At 44.2% G+C, this 22,367-nt stretch overlaps 1 protein-coding gene across 6 annotated transcripts in view; it reads left to right on the forward strand.

The window, feature by feature from the left end:
* The first annotated feature begins 10,461 nt into the window (after nucleotides 1-10,461).
* The window catches only part of VWA5B2 (von Willebrand factor A domain containing 5B2), a 41,689-nt gene continuing 29,783 nt past the window's right edge, over nucleotides 10,462-22,367 (forward strand). For 2 of the 6 annotated variants that reach the window (XR_009557558.1, XM_035133001.2), the window contains exons 1-5: nucleotides 10,462-10,741; nucleotides 16,302-16,478; nucleotides 16,916-17,077; nucleotides 17,909-18,140; nucleotides 20,356-20,510. Coding sequence is in view for 5 of the 6 variants with exons in the window: in XM_035133001.2 (XP_034988892.2) it covers nucleotides 16,340-16,478; nucleotides 16,916-17,077; nucleotides 17,909-18,140; nucleotides 20,356-20,510 (688 nt within the window). In the remaining variant the exon portion in view is untranslated. Of the gene's footprint in view, nucleotides 10,742-13,838; nucleotides 16,479-16,915; nucleotides 17,141-17,908; nucleotides 18,141-20,355; nucleotides 20,511-22,367 lie in introns of those variants that run through there. The other 4 variants (XM_060274321.1, XM_035133006.2, XM_060274322.1 and 1 more) reach the window with 4 other exon arrangements.

Below are 22,367 nucleotides of genomic sequence, written 5' to 3' on the forward strand. Positions count from 1 at the left end.
CCGCGGACATGCCTTGGACTTGGTGTTTACCTCTATGGATGTTGGTGATCTGACATTAAGTAAAAGCGAAACAAAAGAAGTGCCATGGTCAGATCACTTTCTGGTGCAACTGGACTTCTCCGCAACCCTTTCCCTCTGCAGGGAGGTGGGACCGATTCGGATGGTCCGCCCCCGCTACTTAATGGATCCAATTGGCTTCCAAAGAGTGGTAGGGGATGTTTTATCCCATGTCGATGGCCTTTCAGCTGATTCCCTGGTGGCCCGCTGGAATGCGGAGTTAACCAGCGCTATTGACTGTCTGGCTCCGAAGCGCCCTCTCAGATTGCATGGAGCCCGGACAGCCCCGTGGTTTTCCCCGGCGCTGAGGGCAATGAAACAGTCGTTGAGACGGCTAGAGCGCCGGTGGCGGAAAACTCATTTTGAATCAGACCGGACACGGGCTAGAGCTCAACTTCGAGCCTACCAAGTGGCAATGGCGACGGCGAAGAGGACCTTCTTCACTGTCTCCATCGCATCTGCAGAAAACAGCAGCAGGAGACTCTTCCAGGTGGTTCGCAATTTAGCGGAACCACCTGCTCCATCCGGGCCCAGTACGGGCCACATGATCTCCTGCAATGATTTTGCAAAGTTTTTTGCAGATAAAGTCGCTCAGATTCGGGAAGAGGTAGACTCCACCGTGGGAGCAGGGCCGGGGCGGGGGAGTGCTAGAGTCCTGTCTAGTCAAGTTTTGTGGGATCAATTTCAATCTGTTACCTCCGAGGATGTGGACAGGCTGCTTAGACGAATGAAACCAACCACCTGTCTCCTTGATCCTTGCCCATCCTGGCTTATAAAAGCTAGCCAGGAAGGGCTGGGCGATGGGCTTCGCGGGTTGGTAAATGCTTCTCTCCATGAGGGAGCCTTCCCAGACCCGCTGAAAGAGGCGGTTATTAAACCGCTTCTTAAAAAACCATCTTTAGATCCGGCCAATATGGCCAACTATCGCCCAGTCTCAAATCTTCCATTCTTGGGCAAGGTGATTGAGCGAGTGGTTGCGGAACAACTCCAGGCACGCCTGGAAGAAGCGGACCATTTGGATCCCTTCCAGTCAGGATTCAGGCCTCATCATGGGACTGAAACTGCCTTGGTCGCACTGGTCGATGATCTCCGGCGGGCTAGGGACAAAGGTAAGAGCTGTTTCCTTGTTCTGCTGGATCTCTCAGCGGCTTTTGACACCATCGACCATAACATCCTTCTGGACCGTCTAGAGGGCTTGGGAGCTGGGGGCACTGTCATGCAGTGGTTCCGCTCCTTCCTCCTGGGCCGTGTTCAGAAAGTGGTGGGGGGGGATGAGTGTTCAGACCCCTGGGCGCTCACTTGTGGGGTGCCTCAGGGTTCTGTCCTCTCCCCCATGCTTTTTAACATCTATATGCAGCCACTGGGAGAGATCATCAGGGGGTTTGGGCTGGGTGTCCATCAGTATGCTGATGATACCCAGCTCTACCTCTCTTTTAAATCAGAACCAGTGAAGGCGGTGAAGGTCCTGTGTGAGTGCTTGGAGGCGGTTGGAGGATGGATGGCGGCTAACAGATTGAGATTGAATCCTGACAAGACAGAAGTACTGTTTGTGGGGGACAGGAGGCGGGCGGGTGTGGAGGACTCCCTGGTCCTGAATGGGGTAACTGTGCCCCTGAAAGACCAGGTGCGCAGCCTGGGAGTCATTTTAGACTCACAGCTGTCCATGGAGGCACAGGTCAACTCCGTGTCCAGGGCAGCTGTTTATCAGCTCCATCTGGTACGCAGGCTGAGTCCCTACCTGCCCACTGACTGTCTCTCCAGAGTGGTGCATGCTCTAGTTATCTCTCGCTTGGACTACTGCAATGCGCTCTACGTGGGGCTACCTTTGAAGGTGACCCGGAAACTACAACTAATCCAGAATGCGGCAGCTAGACTGGTGACTGGGAGCGGCCGCCGAGATCACATAACACCGGTCCTAAAAGACCTACATTGGCTCCCAGTACGTTTCCGAGCACAATTCAAAGTGTTGGTGTTGACCTTTAAAGCCCTAAACGGCCTCGGTCCGGTATACCTGAAGGAGCGTCTCCACCCCCATCGTTCTGCCCGGACACTGAGGTCCAGCTCCGAGGGCCTTCTGGCGGTTCCCTCATTACGAGAAGCCAAGTTACAGGGAACCAGGCAGAGGGCCTTCTCGGTAGTGGCACCCACCCTGTGGAATGCCCTCCCACTAGAGGTCAAAGAGAACAATTACCAGACCTTTAGAAGGCATCTCAAGGCAGCCCTGTTTAGGGAAGCTTTTAATGTTTGATGGATTTCTGTATTTTAGAATTTCTGTTTTTTTTTGGAAGCCGCCCAGAGTGGCTGGGGGAACCCGGCCAGATGGGCGGGGTATAAATAATAAATTATTATTATTATTATTATTATTATGGCAGCCGCTGCTGCCTGCTCTTTCGATCTTTTAATTTGCATAATTTAATTTCCTTCTGACCTGCACCTTTCCTACCTGCTTGCATGTGGAAAGCATCCATGCTGAACATGAAGTGCACCACATGAGAGCTCCAAGTGGACAGCATCCATGGCCCAAAGTGAGCTACGCCGAGAATTTCTAGGCCAAAGGCTGACCACCGACAAATGTCCTTGCCTCAACTTCCTGCCGCCCATTTCATGCCAGGCGCTGCTACATGCTCTTTCGATCTTTCTTTTAATTTGCTTTCCTTCTGACTCGCACCTTTCGAACCTGCTTTTCCTTTACAAGCTCCTGCCCCCGCCCCCTGCACCACTCAGGGCGGTTTGCAGTTCAGTTAAAGTGTATTCAAAGGCAGCCTCGAATGGAGAGGAGCTACGCAATGTGAAAACTGCCCAGGGCGAGGTGCTTTCCCTTTTAATTTGCTTTCCTTCTGACCTGCACCTTTTGCCAAAGGCTGACCACCGACAAATGTGCTTGCATTGCTGGAAAGCGTCAATTCTCCAGCGTTGCTTTCCTTCTGACCTGCACCTTTCGAACCTTTGGTTTGTTCGAAGAGGCACGTGAGATAGGTGTGATATATTACAGCAATTATTGTAATATAAATTGCACAAGGCATTAGATTATATATTATATTCATGCTTATGTCTCAAATTCTATGGTACTAATTTTGTTTCAGTTGCCATAATTTCTTCTTTTCATAGGTATAGTTATTCGCAGGTTTTAACCACTAGAGGGTGCTGTCGACTGAGTTATGTTTGAAAAGTGTCATCATCCAAAAAATGGTTTTAAGAACATAAGAAAAGCCTTCTGGATTAGACCAATGACCCATCTAGTCCTGCATCCTGATCTCAGAATGGCAAACGGGTGCCTTTGGGTAACCAGCAAGTAGGATTGATGCAAAAGGGAACTCTCCCCTGCTGTGGTTTCCCTCATTTAGTACTCAGAAACGTTCCTGCCTCCAACGGCAACTAGTAGCCATTGATAGCACTTTTCTGCATCTCCTTCAACCCGGTTTTCACAAATTATCGAAACAGAGAAAAAGTGAAGAAATCCATTCTGGGTCAGAAGTCATGAAGAACCTCTTATTGTGCTGCTCACTTTACAGATTAAGAATAAATAATGGCCACGCTTTCTAAACTTGTTACTGTGGGTTTTTTTAGACTTCATTCATGGAGGTGAGCAAAACCACCTCATGAAGTATGCATTTTTAATGTTGAATTAAGTAACGACTGTTTTCTATCAGTCAGAATCAATAAATAGGGTCATTTTGTACTAAAAGCAGTATCTCTGAATCTTTCAGCCCAGGAAGTCACGTGATCCATGTAGAACACCTTATTCCCTTTAGGTAGGCTGAAGATTAACAGAACCATGTCAGTTTACACCTTCTGCTTTCTATTTCCCAAAGGCAATGTTACAGTTGCTAGGGTAACCTCATAACAACTTTGTGCATCCATCTGCATAGGATTTACTTTCTCTAATTAAAAGTCCATGGAGTTGATCCATGCCCTGACATATTAGACGGCACGTTCCTGTTCTGTTAGATAAGCATATACCATTCTTTGGTCTGGTTGTGATGGGAAGGTTGGCATCTCACTTCAATGGTTTTTTTTATAATATTTTTATTAGTGTTTTCACAAAAATAACAATATATAAGAAAAAAGAAAAAAGACATATAAGATAAAAAAAGAAAAAGGAAAACATATACAGTAACAATTCTCATATCATCTCACATGGTATAATGGGACCTCCTCGGGCTTCCCTCCCTGTGGTTCTTTAACACATTTATAGTTAGCAAATTCTAATTAAATCATTTTCATCACCTTACCTAACCTTGTTTTCTAGCTTTCATATCACATATTCCTAAATTCCACAGTTTATTTAGAACTTAATTTCTGATCTAATATGTTACTTTAGCATATTTTTTTAAATACAGTTTAAAATCTTTCCATTCTTCTTCTATCGCTTCCTCTCCCTGGTTGCGGATTCTTCCAGTCATCTCAGCCAGTTCCATAAGGCATCTCACTTCAATGTTGTTCATCCTCAGAGGGAGATGAATAAGATGACACCCACTGTAATACTCTTTGTCTATGTATATTTCTCCCATGACTTATTTTTCATTAAGAGAATATGTAATGCTCAAATTAAATCTTAGCATTGCTGAATGTTTCTCACTCTACATTTCTGCCCATTTATCACTTCTCCCATTTGTTTAAAAGATTATTCAGTTATTTTGCTTAAGGACTCAGAGTGGCCTCCAAGTAACTCCATGAGTAGAGTGTAAATCTGTTTGCATATAGTTGGTTTCAGATGCTATTGTCCTAATAGCAATGGGAAGCTATACCTCAGTGCTATGGGAGTTGTCTTATGGAATTCCATTGGTGCCCATCCTGATTCCTATACTTATTTAGCATCTCTATGAAGCTGTTGGAAGTTGTCATCAGAATATGTGGAGTGAGGTGGCTAATGAAACCCAGCTCTATCTCTGCCATCTGAATCCAGAGAAGCAGTTCAGGTGCTAGGCCCAACCTTGCCAACAGTGATGGGCTAGATGTGGGTCTACAAATTTAAACTGAATTCAGTACAACAGAGGTGCAAGGTTCTTAGGTCTGGGAGTTGGAATGGCACACCTCTGAAAGGAACTGGTGTGTAGTTTGGTGGAATCTTGATCCATTAATTTTAACTTTAGACCCAGGTGGCCTTGGTGACTTGGAATGCCAGTTTCCACCTATGGTTTGTATATACCAGCTATGACTATTCTGGACAAGAATGACTTGACCCCTGTACTCTTATGCTCTGATAACCTTCAGTTTAGACAACTGCAGTGCACTGTACTTGGGCATTCCCTTGAAGATGGTCCTGAGGCTCAAACTAGTGCAGAATGCAGCAGCCTGTGTGCTGGCAGAGGCTGCGAGGCATGGTCAGGAAGAGCAACTGCATTGACTGCCTATTCACACCCAATGAAATGCAATGCAATACATGAAAACTCCATGTATTTATTGGCCAATTGGTTAGTATGATATAGTACTTAAGATTTTGCATAAACATATATAACAACCCCCCCCCCCCAAAAAAGTACCCAGGGATCTATAGCTTGTTAAGGGTGCTGGAAACTGAAGGGTAAACAACAGTTCCCAGGATTCTTTGGGGGGCATGGGGACTGTGCATCTTGTTACAGCAATAATAATAATAATAATAATAATATGCATTGACATTAATGTTCAAAGGAGGGACAAATATTATAGTGCATAAAAGTATAGGTTCAGGGTATTTTCTGTATTTTTCTTCACTCCATTTATAAAAGCATGGAGTAAGAAACATTTGTGCATTTGCTTCCTCCGTGTGCCACACCCCTACAGCAAATGCAGGGGAGTCCTGCTGCTTGCTAATGTTGGCTTCTGTAATGAGATTGATGCAAGTGCTGCAGGGCTGCATGCAGATGAAATGCGTATTCTTCAGGCATGCAGCTGAAGGGAAAAGTGCTGCTTCAGCCATGCTCAGCACAGTTTTCCCATCAGGAGGATGAGTTGCTTGATCATGTAATGCAGTTTAACAGGTCGGCAAGTGCTGTGGTCCCAACTTACCTGTGGTTCTCCCACCCCAGAGTCCTGGAGGCTGAAGATACATTTATTTATCTTTTAAATTTGTTTATTCATAAATGTACAGGTGGTTAATGTAATTATTTGGCAGCAAGTCATTGTACTCCTGAAGCAGCAGCAGAGGGCCAGGTTGGGCAAGGTGGTGGTGTGGCTAGTTCTGATCTGGTGCCAGACATGGAATCATCAGAGGATGAACAAGACACCCCACACCTGAAGGACCTGAAGGAGCAGGCAGGGCCCCCTGAGTCCAATGCTGAGGGTCCCCTTGATAGGACTTCTGGGTTGATACCCGAGGAAGAACCTCTGGGCATGTCAGAGGAGGTCCTTGAGAGTGCTGGTGCCAGTAGAAGAACAATGGCACAGTGTGTGTCTACAGGCCTAGAATCAGAAACCTCCTCATGAGGAAGGCGTCTTTTCACGATTAAGCAATTTCTGATACTCCTTCACTGCTAGCAGCTGTGGTTATATGTCCCTGAGGTATGTATGTTTAGTCTGTATTAGAAACTGGGCTTTTAGTGTTGCTACACCGGTTCTCTGGAATTAATTCCCTGCACTTTGATGTAAAGGGGCCTTGTGCTTCACTTTGTGTAAGGGGGAAAGTGCAAGCCATTTCCCAGCATGCCTCCATAAAATAAAAAGGGGATCCTTTGGTAGGTGTCATTGATGAGAGGGTACAGCATTTTTCAAAAGTCACACAAGGAGCTGCCCAAGAATACATTGTAGGGTAAATACAGGACTTTCTGTTTTATCAGAATAAATTGTCAGTTGAATTGGAATGGGGGTTGACTTCCGCAGTTTATTCTTTATAAGTAAATTCTAGTTATATCAGTGAATTTTACAACATAAATATTGTGAATCATATTATACTGTACCCATCAAGAAAGATATTTATATTTTCCAGTAATTATATAGTTATAAAACACCATCATTATGTAGTTACAGTAATAGCTGCTTAAATTGTTCAGAAATTGCTCCCTATTCTCTGACAATGACAGGCTCTGAACAAAAATTTATAAGTTGTTATTGCAAGTGTGTTACCCTGAAATAACAGCCTTTTATTTCATCAAGCAAGAAATTGCAAAGGTTCCAGCCACACCTTTCTGAATAGTTCACTTTTGTGCAATTCAAATTAAACAGATTTTTATGTTAATTATTTATTCCCCACCCCTTAAGTGCACGTGATGGCATTGAATACATTTCCAGGTATCCGAATAATAAATGTTCCAAATACCACATAACAGTTGTTTCCTTCTTCATTCCTGACCAGGATTTACTAAGGGTAGATTCTCCAATGGAATTTTCTGAGTTATTTGTTCTCCTTTGGTATGGAGTACCAGGTGGCAGTCACCAGGGCAATTATAAACCAAATCCGAATCCCATGGGAAAACCAGGACAAGGCTGGAATGTAAACATATAGTTAAAGGATGCAATTCTAAACACAGTTATTAGGGAATAAATCCCATTGGGAATTACGGTACCTCTGACTAAATATGCTTAAGAATATGCTGGACAAGTCTTTTCAGAGTCAGCACTAGGACTTTCTCCTGGCAGATAAAAGCTGACACGCAACCAAGAAGTCAGGATAGGCAAACAGGAAGAAGACTGGGATCTCAGAACAGGCAAATGGCCAAGATAAGAATAAGGAATTTAGAGCTTGCTCAGAGAGGAAAAAGCAACAGTTAATATGATTCACAAAGTAACTGTCTGGCGTGCAAGTGGTTTGTTCCTACTTCCTTTTGGAGGGAGTGGTGGAAGGCTGAAGGAAACTAAAACAGGACTCAGTTTGGATCATTTGGACTAACTTGGCTTCAGGTCAAGCAGGGCAGTCCTGCTGAGCAGTAAATTATATCCAGTTAGGAAAATCTCTTAGTTTAAGAAAACTGAAGAGTGCAAGAATAATACCTTAAAAAACAACAACAGTTGAATCATGTCTTTGAAGCAGTTTTTAGATTTTGATACCATGGACTGAAACTCTCAGGCTGAAACTAAGTAAATTAAAGTTGAAACATCATGATGGGTGTGGTGTGGAGAAAGGGGAGGTGCAGCTAATGTTCAGTGATGCATACCCCAAAGTCACTGTGGATAAGATTGCAGCCTTAGTAATTCCAGTGTAATTCCAGTTTTATTTCCTATTTCCCCAGCCTGTTGCAGCTGCATATTGCTGTTTTTAATATTTAATAATATTTATTTTGCATATTACTGGGTCTTTTAGGATATGCACTGCCTCATGACTTTCGCAAAGAGGTGGTATAGAAATGTAATAAATAAAGCCCTTCCAGTTACTGAGAGGGGAAAATAGAAATGCTTCTCTTGCATTGCATGATCAGTGGGTTAGTAGTAAGACTGTGAATAAATCAAAAGAGTGAAATCTTTCCATGTGTACTCTATCAAACCATGTTTATTACATTAACCTCAAAGTATCCCTGCAGCAATACTGTGGTTCACACATGCATATGTATTCACATGATTTCTTTACACTTGATTACAGGCAACTGAGACTCAAATGGAACGTGGTGGTTGCCATGGGTTTCTTTTAATGTGCCTTCCCTCTTCTCATATAAAGGAGGAAGTTGTGGTATGCCTTACTTTAACAATAACAGGAGTGTGTAGAATAGTGTGCTGGACTTTTACCCATTCCCATGCATTACCTCCTATCAATCTGTTGTTTTAGACACTTTCCACAGTTCCCAGTACTGGAGCCAGGAAGGGAGAAAAGTGCCTGGAGTATTAAAGGTGAGGTATGGGTTGGGGTGAGGATTCATGCTTAATCAACTTGGTCATGTACACAGAATAGATGATGGCAGGATCCCCCCAAGACGTGCTCAGCGGGTACTGGCTTCAGGACAAGACCTGTTGGCAGACCAACTCTGTGCTACAAAGATGTCTGCAAACATGACATGAAGGCTGGCATCATTAACCCCGCCGTATGGGAATCCCTGGCAGACAATCACAGTTCCTGGAGACAGACAGACAGCTTGTGTATCCTCAGCAGGGACCAGAGGAGGCATGACTGCCAGAAGGAACACAGAGAAGAAATGCCATGGTGTACCTGTAGCAGGAAAATCGGACCCCCTTCACCTGCCCCACCTGCAATAAGATATGTCTCTACTGTATTGGTCTATACCGCCACAGCACGTGCTGTAAGTCTCCAAAAGTTTGACTTTAACCCCGAAGGCACGCTCTTCCATTGTCTCCAGAGACAGATGAATGCCAACAAATATACCTTCTGCTTTTATAAGGGTATGGGGTGGGTGCGTTAATGGTAACCCATCATGTCTGGTTTGGCCCCGAGTGTGTAAACTGTTTCCACTGAAAAATTGTTTGAGGTGATGTAAAAGATCTCTCCACAGTGGGTCTCTAGTGACCCAGGCCAGACTTTTCTGTCCATCTAACCCAGTATTCTCTATTATAACTGGGCATACCCCAGAATTGTTTGTGTGCTACACTCAGTATAGAATCTGTGGGCTTACTTGGGAATTATAGCTTCTTGAAACTTTTCATGACATTTCTAGGCCACATGGTTATGGATAAACGTCTGAAAGTGTGTGGTGAAGGCACTGAAACAAGTCATTACTGTATCCCAGTGTGTCACAGCAGATACCACCTCCTTCCTGTCTTCTCTGTCTTCCGCTACTCCAGTCCTTGTGAAAACATTCTGTTAAAATCTTATTCTTCTAGTAATGGTAAACGATGTATCCCATAGCAGGATTTGTGTTTCTTTGGTGCAAGATACAGGTAGGTAGCCGTGTTGGTCTGAGTCGAAACAAAATTTTAAAATTCCTTCAGTAGCACTTTAAAGACCAACTAGGTTTTTATTTTGGTATGAGCTTTCGTGTGCATGCACACTTCTTCAGAGCAAGAGATGGAGTTAATTTGTCCAAAATGAGATATAGATATAGGTAGATCAGGGGTAGGCAACCTAAGGCCCGGGGGTCGGATGCGGCCCAATCGCCTTCTCAATCCAGCCCGCAGATGGTCCGAGACTAAGCGTGTTTTTACATGAGTAGAATGTGTCCTTTTATTTAAAATGCATCTCAGGGTTATTTGTGGAGCATAGGAATTTGTTCATTTTTTTCCTTCAAAATATAGTCCGACCCATGGTCTGGGGGATGGTGGACCGCCCCACGGCTGAAAAAGGTTGCTGACCCCTGATATAGATGATTATAGACAATACCTAGTGTCTTTTCTCTAATAAAGTTGCCACTCATTCCTATCCGTTCATTACCTCTGACAGGCAGACTTTATAATCCAGAGAACAAGTCAAAGACAATGCTTACAGAACTGGCTGTTTTCTCTCCTCAGCGCTGTCAGAGTAGTGCAGACAGCCTGGCCCTTTAATTAGGCCAGGCTTGGAGCTGCTTCATTTCCTTGCATCTGGCTGGCACTGAGGAAGTAGAGATGTATCCACTACGGCATTGAGGCAGCCAGTACTAGAGAGAGTCTGCAGCAGAGAGGGAGTGTGTGTGTGTATGTGTGTGTATGTGTATGAGTGAGCAATCGCACAGGGAATCTGACAGTTTCCCTCTCAAAAGGGAGAAGACAGAGGCTGAGAGGCTGGAGAAACTAGGCTTCTGGTAACTCTGGATGCCAGGAGCCCATCCAGAAATGTGCTGATTTTTCATCTATTTAATTCATCCCAAACCAAGCTGGTTAAAACAACAGACGGTGTGTCATTCTCCAGGTAAGCCCTTAATGCTCAGTTGTGTGTTGGGTAACTTTGTAGGGCAACAAAAGAGTGGGAGAGTGGGTGAAGCCGAGTAGCATTAGAGGCAGCAACTGTATGGGACTCTGGCTCTTTAGGGGGGGGGCAGGCACCCCTTGAGTGTAAGATGTGCCCGGCCAATCCCTGAGCAAGGAATAACTTTAGCTTGCTACTGTTTCCCATATTTTCTCTTAAATGAACAAATGTACAAATGTTACAAAGCAGATCTTGCTTATTTGTCTTGATGACCGAGAAACCCATATTGCAGGTATGTGACCCACATTTTGTGAATGGGAAAGGGAGCAAACAGAACATGGCACACCAAACCTTTCAGCTGTCTTGGCAGCTGCTCCTGCTCCTACTGCATCACTAGCAGACTTGCACTTATGTATTGAACATGTATCATATTAATTATTTACTGTAACTCATCATAGTATATTAGCAAATGTTCCCAACCCTCTGTTGTTAAAAGTATTCACCTGGGGGCGAACAGGACTGGTTTAGTTCTAATTCTGTTCCACTGTTTTTGAAAAGAAATAAGGGTAAGGAGTGCTGGAGGAATCACCCCCCCCTCCCAAGCTATTGGATTGGAGGTTTCACTTGACTATAGGGGTTTTCCCAGTTCTGGGGCCAACTGATATATTAGGCTGAATTTTGCATGTGCTCAAATACTTTGTAGTCTTAGTAGAGGGAACTCCCAGGTGAGCGTCTATCAAATTGCTCCAAGAAGGTGAGTGAAAGGAGTCTCTCCTTTATTTCATTCTCAATTTGAACTTTTGTCTATTTTATTTAATGTATTTCATTTCAAGACAAAGAAGCCCGCTCCAGATGGTTTGCCATAAAAACAAAACAGTAAAAGTATAAAATACAATTGACCAAAACAGTAGCATAAAAACATTTCAATCAATGAAAGATTTGTCACAGAACAACAGTTTACAAGATATAAACCAGCATTCTCATAGCATCACAGCCCACAATGAGTTTGGGCATTTCTTTAGATTTGTGGGTTCTAGATCAAAATTTAAACTTCTTGTCTAGACTAAGACTGGGCAGTGAACCCCAGCAGGAGGCTCCATCTAAATGCCTATTATAATTATTTATGCCATTGGCACCAGTAATCTGTTTTAGAATTATGTCCTTATATTCCAGTCCTGAAAATAAAACTCCATTCAGTTTGCTCTGTTGGCTCATTATTTCTGACTCTGCTCCAGCTTTCAGCTACCAGGAAGTTGGGTGAGAATGTTTTTCACATCTCTGTCAGCTTTTCACAACTTCTCCAGGTTTGCCTGCAGGTACTAACCTCTACTGTCCATGCTTCTGCCTTTGTCTTGTCTTGTCTTGGGTAGGTGGTGATTTATAAAAGTTTCAACATTTGGAGCAAAGAGAATGGTCTGAACATGTCATGGTCCCTTCCAACTCCATGATTCTATGTGTTAGGCTTCTGCTTCTGAAGCTAAGCAGAAGTAGATCTGGTTAGCAGTAGATGGGAAACTGCCTGGTATCCTATGCATGTTGTGACCAATTCCTTGGATCAGGGATGGAGAGCCTGTGGCATTTGCTGGACTACAATTCCTATGATCAAATCAATCATTTTATTTGTAGGCTTCCTTTCCAAAGTTAAAACCATGCTCAAGGTGGCTTACAGCATGAAAATTAATTACAACCATTACAAAGGCAGTCATAAACAATAAGTAAAACATCAAAAAGTATACAACCAAATTGAACAATCATAAGATGATCTAAAATAAAGATACAACAAACTAATATCAATAAACAACAACAACCCCTCCTCAACAAAACCCCCTAAACAATACCCCAGCCCAAAAGTCATCTTTGATCATTGCCCATGTTAGCTGGGGCTGATGGGAGTTGACATCTATAGGGCCACAGGTTCCCCACCACTTCCTTTGAGGAAGGATGCAATACATATTACTATTATTCATTCACAAATACAGCCAGGTTTCCTACCCAAGATATGTCTCAGTGCGCTATAAAATGATTCAGAAATGTATGAAAACAAATAGCACAAGCAGTAGATGAGATGAAAGAGCCAGTGCCACTCTAGGATAAGGCTCCACTAAATAGTCATGATGTCTGTGTATGGCAGGCTGTGGGGCCACTACAACAAAGTCCTGTTCTGGGCACTGCTAGATCTTTTCAAGTGAAGGTACCTGGTGCAAAGCCTCTATCTATAGAATATTTCAAAGATGAGGGGGGCCTATTGATTAAATAACATATTTACTGTCAAAAACCCTTGCTATGGATCTCTTTTAGCTACTGCACACAGACAAAAAAAAGTCATAAAAAAGACCAAAGATTTTAAAGACAACTGTACAGGTGATTATGTTCCCAACACAGGGCTTATCCACACTTACCTTTTGCCCTACTCTGGATCTTTCCCTACAAAAAACTGCTCTTTAATGCTGAATCAGTGTAAACAGTAATTTGGGTTTTCCGCATATTACCATTTGCTCCAATTAAACTTCAGAGAGCAGGTTTTCGGGAGAGCTCCAGAGCAAAAAAAAGGGGGGGCACTCTGACATGGAGCTTTAAAGTGTGGACCGAGCCTAGAAAGAGCAGAGGAAGCTAAGTGCAGAAAAGCCCTTAGTTTGGTTGCAGCAACTCTTATATTGCTACAGTCATGCTATTCCGTTGTGGCAAACTCTGAGAGAGCCCCCTTTCTAGTTCTTCTGGGAAGGGCTGTAGCTCTGTGGTGGACTATCTGCTTTGCATGCAGAAGATCCTGGATTCGATTCCAAGGATCTCCAGGGAGTGTTGGGAATTGTGCCCTGCCTGAAATGCTTGAGATACACTGTACACACAATTGGAGAAGGTGCCAGTTTTTAAGAATGGGGCACTTATTTTCTACCTTGTTCACATGTACGAACACACACCGCCACCGCCCCTGGATACAGTGGGAAGAAGATACTTTGCTAGGGAGAAAGTAGCAGAAATCCAGGGTTGTTTGTTCTTATAATGTTAATAAGATTGTAGGCCACTGCATTCCCAGAAACTAAAAAAGGATGGGGGAGGATCACAGGGTGCTAACCTGTGGATCTGTTTTTATTCATTACAGACTGCCTCACAGCTGCCTGCATAAAACATAAAGACCAGATGGGTTTTGTTTACTTTGGTAAGATAAATATAAAGGTTACTAATGATTTAAAAGAAGAAAAAAGCAGGCAGTGATAAGTCATTGGTAAACATGAAGCTGCAGCCAATCAGTGTCATGGCAGACAGAAATAACACGTTAATTGTGCATGAAACCATAGGGTCTTGAGTATGCAAGGAGAGGCTTTGAGTCAAGATCTATCTTCCATGGCTTCCTGCGGATTCATATGGTTTGATGTAGCTGGTGGTGAGCTCTGAGTATGGGTAGGCTCAGCCAAAACCTAGTAGTCAGTGGCAGTACTCAGGGTTTGGGGCAATATGCACCCTGTGGGCCACCTCCTGTCTTATTACTGTTTTGATTGTTGCTGTTCTGAAGAGCACAGTAGCTAACCACTCTAACTATAACGGCAGCTTTAAGAAACCAGCAACTCCCTTCCACCCCCATCTGTTTCAACAGGTCACCGCTTACGTTGCAAAGAGAAATGCAAGCACTGAATCTACACATGTTCAGGGTTGATTAGCTGCTTTGCATAGCACCTCTGTTTGTTTTTCCATGCCATCTTTTTCATGAGTAGCAGCTGGCCAGAACCTCTCCAGTGTAGCCAGTGCTGCATCTACAAGGTCACCTGGAAACAAAGGTTTGTTTTCAGAATACGGATCATCTTCCAGTTTGCTTGAGCCATCAGTGGGGCCCAGACTTTCTAACGGACCAATGAGAGAGGGCAGCATCTGTTCGCCCCATCCCATAAGCCACCCACGGAGGTTACCTGGGTGACCAATTCACACATGTGGAAGGGAAAAGAGTAGAGAGTAGCTGGGATGTTAAAAGATACTTGCAATATTTGCCAGGCCATTAATTATTAACGAACAATAAATTTGAGAGATGGGAGATCATGAAGTAGAGGAAAGTGGAAAACTCCAAGCAATGAGCAGCTTTTAAAGGCTGTGTACACACCGTACATTTAAAGCACATGAGTTCTCTGTAAGACTCCTGGGAACAGTAGTTTCTTAAAATTGCCAGGAATTGCATCTCCATGTGTAGTGAACTTCGGTTCCAAGGATACTTTGGTGGAGGTCATGTACTTTAAATGTGTGGTGTTTACACAGCTTATATCATGCAAGACTGCCTAGTTCTGATCATATGTGTATAATCTTTGCCCATGTTTTCCTTGCAACTGTTTTTGAGCATAGATTTAGGCAATGACTTACAGGCTAATACGCCACCCATCTTATGAGTCTTTTTTCCTTTTGTAAAACTGCTTTAAGGGGAGGTATTTTCTTTGTATAAATTATTTTTTTTGAGGGGGGAAATGTGCTTTGAATGTGCTTTGAAGGTGTAGTGTGTACACAACCTTAAATTTCATCCCACCTTGTTCCAAATGCAGTTGTACCATTGATTTGTGTAACAGCACAATGTTATTCACAGTTTCTTTCAGCTCCTTTCCTAATGATCCCTAGCATGGAATTTGCCTTTTTCTCAGCTAGGGGCTCATCCACACTTACCTTTCACCCACTACCTACCTTTCACTAGGGGCTCATCCACACTTACCTTTCACCTACACTTTCAAGATGAATGTCAGCACTTTCAAGCTTCATATTGGAGCGCTCTCCACCCCTCACTGCTTTCCCCAGGAAAACCCACTCTTTAATGGTGCATCGGAATAAACTGCATTTTGGGTTTTCCACGGAATGCCATTTGCTCCAATTCAGCAGTAAAGAGTGGACGATAAGATAAGATAAGATAAGATCATCTTTGTTCCTTGCAAGAACAATGCAAGCAGGGAAAATGCTGAGGCAAAAAAACCCCCAAAACCTCAGACACCCAGCTTTAAAGCATGGACCTGTGCCTAGAAACATGGCACAAAGGAAGTCTGAATGAGCCCTAGGGTGACATTATCATTGGACTACCCACTATGACCCCAGGTCTCATTCCTAGTCAGTCACCACCAGTTCAGACCCAATGAGTGAAGCGCCATAGAATCCCCCTACAGCCCACCTAGAATCCTGAAACGCCCACTAATGGGGTTAGGGACCAGGTTGACAACCCCTGCTCTGAGTCTAGAGCATTTATGAACAAGTGAAAAAACACAGGTCTCAATACCAATCCTTGGGGGACTCCGCTTTCTACATCTCTCCATAGAATTGTCCGTTCATTTATACTCTGCTTCCTTTTACTTAACCAATTGTTGATCCACAAAAGAACCTCAGTGTCAGAGGACAGTGGTATTTCCCTGGATTCCGATGGATGGGTGAGGACCCAGAGTGGAGGCCCCTACTCAAGAAGAACCAGCGAGCATGGATGACTTCTCCTATGAGCTGCTGCTGCTGCTGCTGCTGCTGCTGGATAACTTCATCTCTGGAGGGTTTTGGCACAGAGCCAGTGCAGGGCTTTCTCTATTGGCATGTCCTTGTCTTTTCATCTTCATAGCTGCAGTCGGTGGGGCTTGTTAGCTTCACCCGAAGATCATGCCAGGCTTGTACTGCCGGACAGCCTGGACAGCCCTCCCTCTAAAAAGCTCGTGTGTTAAAGCCTGTGCCAATGGGTATTCCCTGGGAGTCACTGCCCACCTTACTTACATCAACTTGGAGGAAGAGCCTATAGAGGGTAAGAGCTTTTTGCAGCTACAGTGGTAGGTTATGACTGCACAGGTGGTAGATGCTGTTCTAGATCTATCCGGAATGTAGATGACTCTTGGCTCTTTCTGCTGCTTCAGATGCATGACTCCCCATTGATCGAGATGTTACATATGGTATAGGTATAAGTCCTATAAATATCTGAAGAGCAGAGAGGACAATTTTCTTCTCTGTTGAAGCACTGGGTAGATTAGAGAGCTTCCACCTTGCCCAGTGCTGTGATGGGAAGGAAATACCACCCCTCACTCCTCTGCTGATCTGCACGGTTCAGCTGAAGAGGGATGGGGGAGGGTTGTGCATGTGTGTGTGTGTGTGTGTGTGTGTGTGTGTGTGAGAGAGAGAGAGAGATTTGTTTGGGTGCAAGGGGTGGACTGATTACCAATGGACAATCTGGCTTTCTATGCACAGGAGTATTCATTTATCCCCTGGAAGAGTCAGAGGTGGTCTCAAGCTTTGAAGCTACAACAGGAAACAGAACCTCCACGTTCCAGATCCAGAACCGGCCCTGTGTGGAGGACTGTTGCATTGACTGTAATGCAAGCTGGAACCAGCCACTCTGCTGCACCAATGGTTGGTTGTGGTAACATCTCCTTGCAGTGCTCTGCCTCTGGCACTGCTGAAATGAATAGCAAGGTGGGGCTTGAAGCAAAGACATCAATTCAGGGCAGTTTCACATTTTGGGGGTTATGGAAGAGTTAGCCCAAGGTGATATGTCTTCTGCTTTCATGCAATAAATAGTTCAGCTTTCCATCCCAAGAGCACTATCCCTAGGCTAGAACTCAAGGCAGGCTACAATGATCCATTAGAAAGCTGCTAAAAGGCATGAGCTATGAGTCATTCCCCAAATCTCAGCTCTGCTGTGAACACATCTAGAAACCATGATCTAGCACTAGTTGGTTTTGGTCAAGCCACTGTACTTCATCACTCCTTCTGTACTATACGGAATAATAATACTGGACTACGCAACAGGGTGTCTATAAGTTGTACAAGTAATGCATATGAAGCCACTCAGTAAATTTCCCACTGTTGAGCTGTTCATTAAGTTAAATCCCAAGGGGATGCCTCGGCTGATGTGTGCAACAGTGGATGGGTTGAGTTTTTCATGAAGAGAACTAGGCAGCCGTTCTCACAGTTTGCCAATAGATACAGTGCCAAGAAAGTTAAGTGAGATAGTCATTAAGGGTATTTTGGGCACCCCCACCTGCACTGAGATGCTGCCATTCCAATGGTAACTTTCAAATCAGAATGGGATGAGGGTTGTGCAATGACTCCAGTCTTCACCTTGCTGTATGGGTAACTCAGTGAGAAGTGTGGCTCCAAGACAGTGATAAAGTAAAGGCATTAGCTTCCCGCAGGAGTGTGTAGGAGGCACCATCCTAGCTAACCCCTCTCTCTGCCCAGGTCACTTGATCCTTGATGAAGACTTGGCACGTTCCACGTTCATCATCAGCACAGGCCCCGTTGGGCCTTCGGAAACCTTGACTGTAGTCTTCAGCAGCATTCGGGAACTGGCAACCCTGGCAAACGGCGCCCTACGTGTCCTCTTCCCCTCTGTGCTCACACCCTTCGTTGTATCCATCCCCGAAAGTGAAAGTGAGGCGAAAGGCTTATGTGACGACAGGTTGGCCCTATGGTGATTTTCATGGCTTTCTCAGAGTCTATGCTATGCAAAGAGAAGGATATGGACTGGAGGAGGATATAGGGACCACTGACAGCTGGCAAGTAGTTGCGGTTTGTGTAGGAATCAGAGCTTTCCTGCTGACTCATATGGGTTCTCTAGCAAATGGGAGTGTGGCACAAATAATTGATAACGGGAGCCTGAGCCAATTAGAAACTGGCTGGGAATCACATGACTCAGCAGCAGCAGCAGCCCTTTTATATCCAAGGTTAAGGTTATGAGTGCATTTGCTTATTTAACATAAATGGAATCATCAGCATGCCCAGAGGAAACCCTAAGCGGAAAGGTAAAGGGACCCCTGACCATTAGGTCCAGTCGTGACTGACTATGGGGTTGCGGCGCTCATCTTGCATTCTTGGCCGAGGGAGCCGGCGTACAGCTTCCGGGTCATGTGGCCAGCATGACAAAGCCGCTTCTGGCGAACCAGAGCAACACACGGAAACACTGTTTACCTTCCTGCTGTAGCGGTACCTATTTATCTACTTGCACTTTGACATGCTTTCAAACTGCTAGGTGGGCAGGAGCTGGGACCGAGCAATGGGAGCTCACCCCGTCATGGGGATTCGAACCGCCGACCTTCTGATCGACAAGCCCTAGGCTCTGTGGTTTAACCCACAGCGCCACCCGCATCCCTACTAAGTAGAAAGGAGGGATCCCTAAAACAGCCAAAGAAGGACTAAGCATGCTTTGTGGACCCAGAATACTAACTAACATTGGATCAAAAAATGCAAACTGGATGGGAGGTGGAATGGAATGGAGTATAGTGCAGGAGGGCACTCTACTGTGCAACATTTTGTTGAGGTCCCTCTTGTGCCCTTCAGTGGAGCATTGGACAAAGGCTGGATTGATGGTTTTAGAATTGCAACTTATGACTGTTTGCCACAGTGGGAGAATGGAAATCTAAATGTACAGGCTAGTGTTCAAGTCTAGCAGTCTTCTCTCAGAACCCCTTTACAAATTGATGTGCTGAAAACATAGCTTGGTTGCAGCTGTGCAGAGTTTAGCATTGTGGGAGGAAAAATATGAATCCCTGTGACCCATGTGTGTGTCGGGTAAAGAACAAAAGAATCAGTTGGTTGCCTGGATTCAAAATGCAGGGCTAAACTCACTCTCCAGCAGGAGAGAGCCCCCAGTAGGAGTGTTTAAAGTCACAAACGTTAAGCAGCACAGGTAAAGTATTAGGAATGTAGGCTCCTAAATGTTTTGCATATCCCATTTAGTCCACTTGCAAAGCACTTCCTTCTTTCTACTCCTCTTGCAAGGAACAGACCACACACTGCTAAGGAAGTTCAAAATGCTTTACTTACAGATTCAAAGGTCAGATTCATGCATTTATTCAAGCAGTAGCAAGAGAACACAGGCAGAATAGTCTTGGGTAGAAAAAAATACAGAGAGATAGCTTCAAACATGTGCTCTATGCTTGAAGCAAAGCTTAACACTCTTCTTCCTTGATGAGTTACATGGCGAGGAAAGCGAGGGAACGGGAAGAGAAGGCTTCACTCCCTCATCAGAAGAGGGTGTGTGACCTAATTGAGTCTAGGAAACACAGCTTTATTGTCTTAACCTCTTCATACACTAACTAGCCCTATGCTTGCAATTTCCCACATGCATATGGTGAAACTACTGTTTTCCCCATACATATATATTTCATTGTTTTCACCTCATCTGCACAGATCCAACTAAGCTATGATAGCAGCACACCAAATTCACACCCCAACCCATATGAATATAGCTGCCAAAAATAGGCCCTTGAAAACTTCTCTGCTTCTGATTAGTTGCTCTTGTAAACATGCCCCCATGTGTTGGAACAGAGGTCCAGCCGTGGAATTTCTCCTGCAGAAAACGAAGTATCCCCCGTCCCCGTCCCCCCCCCCCGCATCTGTCTGTCTCTTTTGGAAAATGTCTATATGGAGCTATGTGATTTTAAAAACTCCTGGGGCGATTGTCTTTAAAAATAAATAAATTGTATTCCAGATTCACTTTAGACTGTAGTTGCAATTCCCTGCCCACAGGAGGCCTCTTTGCAGGCCTTCTGCTGTGTAGTGGTGATTAGCAAATGTACCGTATACCTTGCCCAAGAACTCCCACAACAAGGTCAACTTCCATGCTGCCCTGATGCATGCCAGACAGCTCTAGTTTGTGACTTTTCTCTCTCTTCCTCCTTCATCAGCTCTGCCAGTTGTTTTGGATCCACTACTCTGAAGAGTGAGCAGTCTTTCCTTGTGCCTCCCCAGGATACAGACATCTTCAGGGGTGAGGTTTACAACGCCTTTCCCTACGAGTTCACCTTTGAGATGCTTGTTAAAGGACCCTGTTTGCTGGCAGGTATGATTTAGTATCTAATTTCTGTGTGTCTTGCATTCGTGGTCACATGCACACCATTACGTTTAAAGCATACAATTTTAACAGGCACAGCTTCTCCCAAAAAATCATGGGGACTGTAGTTTGTTCATGGTGCTGACTTCACAGAGCTATAGTTCCCAAAGCCCTTAACTACATTTTTGGGGATTCTCTGTGACTTGATTGTTGCTGGGTGTTGCTTTTTTAAAAAAAACAAAAAACAAAATCCATAGTGGTTTACAAAAAGAATAAAACAATGAAATTATCAGCAAAAACAGTTAAAAACAACTATTTAAAATATTCAAAGAATAATTTAAATCGATAAGTTTAAAACACATACAGGGTATTAACATTCTACATATCTGGATAGGCTTATTTCTTTATTTCATAAAATTTATGTACGCTACTTGATTGTGAAAACAAAACAAAACCCTCAAAATGGTTTACGAAAAGATAAAACAAGAAAATCTAGAAAAAATGCAATACTTTAAAGCAAACAAAAAGTTAAAACACTAAAACAGTTTAAAATTCACATCAGCTTTCTAAGCACCTGGATAGGATTGTCTAAACAAAAATGTTTTTAGCAGACGCTAAAAAGAGTACACTGAAAGTGCCTGCTTGATGTCAATAGGCAGGGAGTTCCAAAGTGTATGTGCTGCCACACTAAACAAATGTGGAATGAATATTTTGTGGCACCTGTAGTAGTGCCAGTTCTACCATTCGAAGCAAGCGCTCAAGTGGGCACATGTAGGGTAAGGAAAACTCGCATGTAAACTGGTCCCAAGTTCTTAAGGGCTTTATATTCCAACAGAAACACATTAAAGGGGCAGATGGAGCTCATCAACCTGGGAAGGTAGCCCATCTAAGAGAAGGAAAACTCTGATTCTAAACCTCCACTGCCTTTTGAGATATCTTTGGGAGAAGAAAGGGCTAAGGAGTAAACCCTACACAAATCCAGAGTGGAGTCCCTAAGATGGTTGGACACCTCCTTCCAACAACTCCTGCAGCCAAGCTGCTGCCAAACGTATTGCTCTTCTTTCCTTTGGACCCCATCAGTGAGGCCAAGAGGGGGTCTTGTCACCCGGGCAGCCCAGGGCCTCCATACACACTGCCGAGGCTTGCACCCCAGGGAGGTCACTCTCTTCGGTGCCGCTAATGCAGCGGTTTGACTTCACCCCAGGAGGCACTCTCTATTGTCTCTCGAGACAGATAGATGCCAGCAACAACACCCTGAACTTTGCCCGGTAGCAGATTGACAACCAGTGCAGAGCTGTGAGCACAGGTGTTCTATGATGCCAGGGTCTCATTCTACACTAACTGCAGCTTCCAGATCAAGCCAAGTAAAGCCCCACGTAAACCACACGGGGAACTTTAAAAAATATATATCACAAACACATGCAGAAATGTGGAGAACTGTCTGGTTAGTGGCATCGTGAAGGATTTATGAAGCAGCCCCAGAGGAGGTGGCAGAATCTTTAGTTATAAAGGCATCAGAAGAGCACTTCATAAATGCTTGTTCTGAACCTCTTTTAGGAATTGGTTAATCACTAAAATAATATATACGCTACTATGGTTAACAAAGCAGAGATTTTCACCACATGAATAAAGTCTCCGGTTTTTAAACCATCTATATTGCACATGCTTTAGTGCTGAGTCTATACTCTTTTTCTCTCATGTAAAAATGATGGCTGTGGGGGGAGGGAGGGAGACGGAAGCAACTTCAGAGAGCCCTGGCGCATATTCTTGAGACAGATGAAGGAATTAATCCCATTAGGAGTTGGCTCAAGTCCCATGCCTCCGAGAAATGCTGCACTCATGGCCTTGCTGGGCTTCAGTCTAGTA

The sequence above is a fragment of the Zootoca vivipara genome, chromosome 5, assembly GCF_963506605.1.
Source record: "Zootoca vivipara chromosome 5, rZooViv1.1, whole genome shotgun sequence".
NCBI classification, from domain to species: domain Eukaryota; kingdom Metazoa; phylum Chordata; class Lepidosauria; order Squamata; family Lacertidae; genus Zootoca; species Zootoca vivipara.